Source organism: Berghia stephanieae, chromosome 14 (assembly GCF_034508935.2).
Source record: "Berghia stephanieae isolate SIO BIC M18660-M18661 chromosome 14, UCSD_Bste_1.3, whole genome shotgun sequence".
NCBI lineage: Eukaryota > Metazoa > Mollusca > Gastropoda > Nudibranchia > Aeolidiidae > Berghia > Berghia stephanieae.
The window spans coordinates 29,512,431-29,518,329 of NC_088373.1; the positions used below are offsets into that span (position 1 = coordinate 29,512,431).

General features: G+C 35.7%; 1 protein-coding gene across 1 annotated transcript; it reads right to left on the reverse strand.

The window, feature by feature from the left end:
• Positions 1-900: 900 nt before the first annotated feature.
• LOC144959748 (uncharacterized) lies at positions 901-5,817 on the reverse strand. Its single transcript, XM_078892463.1, has 2 exons — positions 5,563-5,817; positions 901-2,328 (listed from the first exon to the last, which is right to left on the reverse strand). Exons 1-2 carry the CDS (start codon positions 5,747-5,749, stop codon positions 2,189-2,191), a joined length of 327 nt encoding a protein of 108 aa, XP_078748589.1. The 5' UTR covers positions 5,750-5,817; the 3' UTR covers positions 901-2,188.
• Positions 5,818-5,899: the final 82 nt, after the last annotated feature.

Sequence of the window (5,899 nt, forward strand, 5' to 3'; positions counted from 1 at the left end):
GAAAAGTGAGAAAAGCAGGCACTTATGTGTGATAATAACAACAAGAAATGAAGTGAATAGGAAAGTGCCAGAAGACCAATACGAATAAAAACTTCGCGGTGGCGATGGAGGCTCGAACTCGCGACCTTACTGGTACGACAACTCCGCCTGACCGGGGAGATCGTGACTCTACCGTTTGAGCTATCTACGACCCCAAAACGCTCATAACATCCGCCAGATAAAGATCGGAACAAGAGTGTTTGAAAAGAGCCAGACAACCCAAGAAATAAAAATACAAGAAAAAAAAAAACATCCCAAAATATCAGTCTATCTCGACTGTGGATGGAACTCTGACCTTCTGATTTTCGGTCAGACGTGCTGGGATATTATTTAGTTTTGGCCTGGGTGGGCTTCCTGGCCTCCCATGGTGGACAGGGGAGCGCTTACAGTGTCTTCTATCCCCTTTATTTTCTTTCCAACACGCTTTCTGTCTTTGACTTGGAATGAAATTACTTGGTTTTGTCCTGACACTGGCCTGATACCCTAGCTGGGAGAGAAACAGTCATATGTATAGTTAGTTTTGGGAGATGATTTTTTTTCCTTGGAAATCATCTCTCTGTTATGCACTGTATTATGTTCTGTTTACACACTGTATATGATTTGTAAACATTTGAGTGTATTCCTCTTAGTGGGGACCTGTGCTTGTATCTGAATGAGACTTTTGGTGATCTCAAACTAAGTACGTACTTTGATAGTGTGCTCTCTATTCTCCATGTTATTCTCGTCTTTGTTGTGGCTTGGCATGGTATTCTTGATGTCACTGTGACCTCCAATGGTGGACAGAGAGGATACTTCTATGTCATAAAATGTAGTTTAAAATACAAGTCACCCCAAAGTAAAACTGAATTCAAACGATAGTAGTAATATTTGAGTTAAACATTTATTATAAAATTTTGTTCAGAAAAAAAAGATAAATGTTTTTACCATCATCATCATCATCATCATCATCATCATCATCATCATCATCATCATCATCATCATCATCATCATCATCATCATCATCATCATCAGCGTCATCATCATTACCATCATTATAATCGTCATAATAATCATTATCATCAGCATCATTACCAACATCATCATCGTCATCCATAGTAATAAGTAATGCATATAGTTCTCATTTCTTTACAAAAATAACTATGATTATATGCTTGTTTTGCTAAATTAATAGTAATTATGGTTCGTCTTCTGTATTGACAAACTGCTTAAAATGAATTTTGAAACTTTAACCCCCTCCAGACCAACTAGCTATAGAAAAATCGTCACATTCCCTATTCAGACTCGATACATTTGTTATCATTCTGATGTATTTATACGTCATGAAATTCGAACAACTTTATATTATTATTATTATTATTATTATTATTATTATTATTATTATTATTATTATTATTATTATTATTATTATTATTATTATTATTATTATTGTTGTTGTTGTTGTTGTTGTTGTTGTTGTTGTTATTATTATCATTATTTTTATTATTATAAATATATTATTATTATTATTATTATTATTATTATTATTATTATTATTATTATTATTATTATTATTATTATTATTATTATCATTATTATTATTATCATCATTATTATAGTTATGAGAACTTCATGCTGCGTGGCACACATTGAGTGCCGAACAAAATTAAATATGCATTTAAATATAGATAGTACGCATTTCTTTCTTTTGAGTGAGTTTTAAAAACAACAAAATCTATATTTAAGTTGGATGGCTATGACGTTTTGGGGAAAATCGGAGGAGAGAGTTGAGAGTTACCGGCCATTTTCCGGATTTTCCCCAAAACTTGACACCCAACATATACAAAAATAGATTTCTTTCACTCAAAACATCAAAGCTCTTTGTTCTTGCTATACAAATTTCGTTCTGCAAAGCGAGCTCTTCAACTAATAAATAGAGGTGGCTAAAGGAGTCAATAAAATGGAGATAAAGAGATAAAGATAAAGGGATAGCTTTATCTTGAGCTCTTCAACACAGTGTTAATATACTTTAACTAGAGCTAACATTTTTGTTCAAATATTATGATGTACAAAAGAAATCAGAATGAGAAAAATGTTGGCTGCATTGTAACGAATTTGACGATTTTCATATCGGTGGTAAGGAAAGGGTTAAGCATTTTTTTTTTTGGATTATTCAGTAACGAGAGGGAGTGGGACTGGGGTGACAAGACTCGGTTTTCAGGTCATCTTCAGCTCCAGTCTTGGTGATTCCATAATCGAAGTTGGTGCGAATAAATACAAACATGGGTTCTGGTTTGGGCTCAGGATTTGGTACTGTGGAAATGATTGAAGACAAGAGTGTTGATTAAAAAAAAAAAAACTGAGCTTTTATATAGGGCAATATTGGGGGGGGGGGGGGGGGGGGCAGCGTGGTTCAACGGTACGGTCTTTGCGTCGTACCCAAAAGGTACCGAGTACGATCACCCGCCGCCGCTGCGTTGTGTGAGTGGCCTTGAGCAAGTCACCACGCCATAGCATCAATTTGCGATGCTGTACTGCGGCTGACGGCTGGGTTATTCTAGTCTTTCCTTGGAATAGACCATAGAGACAAATTACCCCTATGGGATGAATAAAGGGAATTTTTTTTTTTTATTTTTTTTATATCCACTAAACGTGTTCAAATCGCTTTACAAGGTGTCTTTGGCCAACAGCAACACTTAACATGTAGGACGGGACATGACTCCTGTTTGGCGATATTACATTTTTTTTTTTAGGACAGAGACAATGCTGTTAACGGCCAAGTACTCATTTTACACATGATTAGGTCAGAAAATGTGAGTTAAGAACCCTTTCCAAGGACTCAACTATGCGCCGAGCGAGGCTCGAACCCTTCCGATCCGAAAGCGAGTGTCATAGCACTAGACCACATAGCCGCAACAAAGAAAAAGAAATATAAAGGAGAAATGGCGTCGAACATGATACCTTCGAAGCAATGACCATACCGTTATGCTATGCTGTCCAATTGATGACCAATGACATCATGTGAATAAATTATAACTCTCTATAAATGATGGCACGTGTTTGAATAAAATATTGGCCTGTTCTGTCCGCCAGATGACTCGTACCAACTCACAAAACTATGGGTTAGCTTAAACAGTTGTTGTCTGATTGAGATAATTTAGTGAGGACGTATCACCAAATTGGCGGTCTAAAGACAATAACAAAGAATCGGGTGACGTCAACTGTATTTCTTCTATAGATTGTATGTGCTTGGCTAAGAAGCTAATAACATTGCCATCCGGAAGTATAACGGACCAACACACAGAACTCTGTGTAACCATGAACTTTTTTAGTCTGGATAATACAGTTTAGTGAGAATTTCTCTTAAACGCGGATGGCAAAAAAAAAAACAAAAAAACAATAACAAAGACGTCAAATTCATTCTATCTATACAAGGCGACAAGCAAAAATTGTGGACCCACCATTAATAATTCCATTCTGCTTTGACGATATGCGTTTAAGTAAAACATCTTAACAGTTCTGCTGGCCAGATTAATTGCACCACCACAATAATTGTGTACCCTTTAACAAATTTGTATAATGTTTGAGCATCTAATGAGAAATGATAACACAAAAGGTAGACTATAAAGAGCATTGTGGTGTCAACGTCATTCAATCTAATGAACAACTAGCTATGTTTGTCTAAGCGGGTTTGAGGGTTTGTCAGTAATGCCATGTTTTCATTGGTTAAAAGTCTCTTTGTTAATGTTGTGTTCTTAGATCATTATTTGATAAGACGTGTTATTCCAAGAATCAACAAACCAAATTGTTACAGTCATCATCAAGTGCCAGGCCTGTTGCAGACATCGGCGATCATGTCCCTCCAACCATATCTGTCCTCAGATCTTCTCAATAGCTCGATTCCTGTTCCTCCTCCACCAATCCATCCGTTCAGATTGTCAATGTAATCTATCCTCTGTCTCCCTCTTCTTTTCTTCCCAGCAACTTTACCCGTAAGTACAATCTTTTCAGCGGGTGGTTGGATGGGAGCATCACCCTTGAATCATATACCTATGATGTTCGCATGGGTGTACGATCCGATAGTGATGTCGTTTCTTCTTCTCTTTACTAGCCTATCCTGCTTCTTTGGTTTGTGATTGTATTTTTGACAGGGGATATTTTTTTTTCCTTTAAATCCTCTGCCTGTTTGTTCTTGGTTATTTATAATTTAGCTTATGATATCTTTAGGTTATGATTTTGATTGACATTTGTACTATTTTTGTTAGATTGCTTGTTTTTTTGTTTCAGCGGTCTCTCATATAACCTCAATTGTGTTGGAAGAGACCTAAAGCAACAAACAAACAAACAATCTTTTCAATTCCGTTCCGTTGTTATAGTAAAGAAGACTACTAATTACACAACATGGCATGAGATACATGTTTACAGGATGACGGTTGGATACAGAACAACAAGGTAGCCAGGAGAACAGACGCTAGTTGTGAACGATACTGCATTAAATAGACTATACAAGTTACGATGCTTAATCCTCTCCTTACCAACTATAGGAAAATCGTCACATTCGTTAGGGTACAACCAACATTTTTCTTATTCAAATTTCTCTTGTACTCATAAAATTTAAAGAAAATGGACAGCGTGTTGCAGAGCATGTTTTGCTAAAAGATATTATTTATCTCAAGAATTTACTGCTATTGTGTCTGAGTGATAAAAAAATATATTTTTGTGTTAGTTGGGTGCGAAGTTTTGAGTAAGGAAAGAGTTAAATACAATAACTTTCATTCACAACAGGTATTTCCAATAGGAGGTTACTCAGTGTGTCTCCTATTACACTGCATTTGTTTTACGAATGTTTTTTTTTTTTCTTGTTTTGTCTTGTAATTAGTCACTGGTTTTGTGAAATATATTTCCAACCACAATCAGACTAATGATAATATAAAAGGTCCCCACAAAAGTATAGCTTTATATAATTAAACAAGTCAGCGGATTCAATTAAATTATAATTATTTTATTTAAGATTACGAAAATGTCAAAAATAAAATGAAAAGGTTTTGACAATCAAAACGTACGTATTCAGTAACACTTCTTTATGAAATGATTTTGGTCAGCCGTTTACGGACTTAAACAGTACAGTAATCTGCACTATGCCTTGCTATTTTCCGGCGCCGAACTTTTCTCACATATTATTATATAATAGTTTGAAAACATTTTCCTCCTAGCGGGATCATTTGCTTGTGTTTGTATGAGACGTTTATGCGATCTCAAACAACGTACACTGAAGATGTGCTCTTGGAATCTACATTTGTTCCCTATTCGGACAAATTCCCCTCTGTCTTTCTTTTTCTCAGTCGTTTTAATTGTAATTCTTTATATATATATATATATATATATATATATATATATATATATATATATATATATATATATATATATATATATATATATATATATTGCTATTCCATTTTCTTCCCTTTTACTCGTGTTCATATGGTCTGAATGTGTCGCAAGCGCCTTAAAACCCTTAAAAACATACAAAACAAACTATTAACTTACCGCTTGTGCTGGGTGCATCCTGAACTATGACGTTGTCCTTATTACAGCATTTACAGAAAGCACAACACACGCATAAGCCAATCAATAGGCCAATGCCACCTCCAACTGAGTAAAGAGCATATTTTGCTTCATCGGGAAGATCTGAGGCACTGGCCGATGATACACCACGTCCTCGTCGTCTTGCCATGGCAATTGGTTGAGGCTCAATGAAATTGGAGTCAATGGCCGCTGGAACATCATCATCATCATCATCATCATCATTCATCATCATCATCATCATCATCTTCTAGTGTGAGCCTGAATGGTGGTCCTTGCATGAGCATTATAGCATTCTTGG

Coding starts and splice junctions, on each gene's coding strand:
- LOC144959748 (XM_078892463.1), bottom strand. CDS start 5,749: ATGGCAAGACGACGAGGACGTGGTGTATCATCGGCCAGTGCCTCAGAT. Junction 2,329..5,562: donor GGATGCACCCAGCACAAGCG/GTAAGTTAATAG, acceptor TCATTTCCACAG/TACCAAATCCTGAGCCCAAA.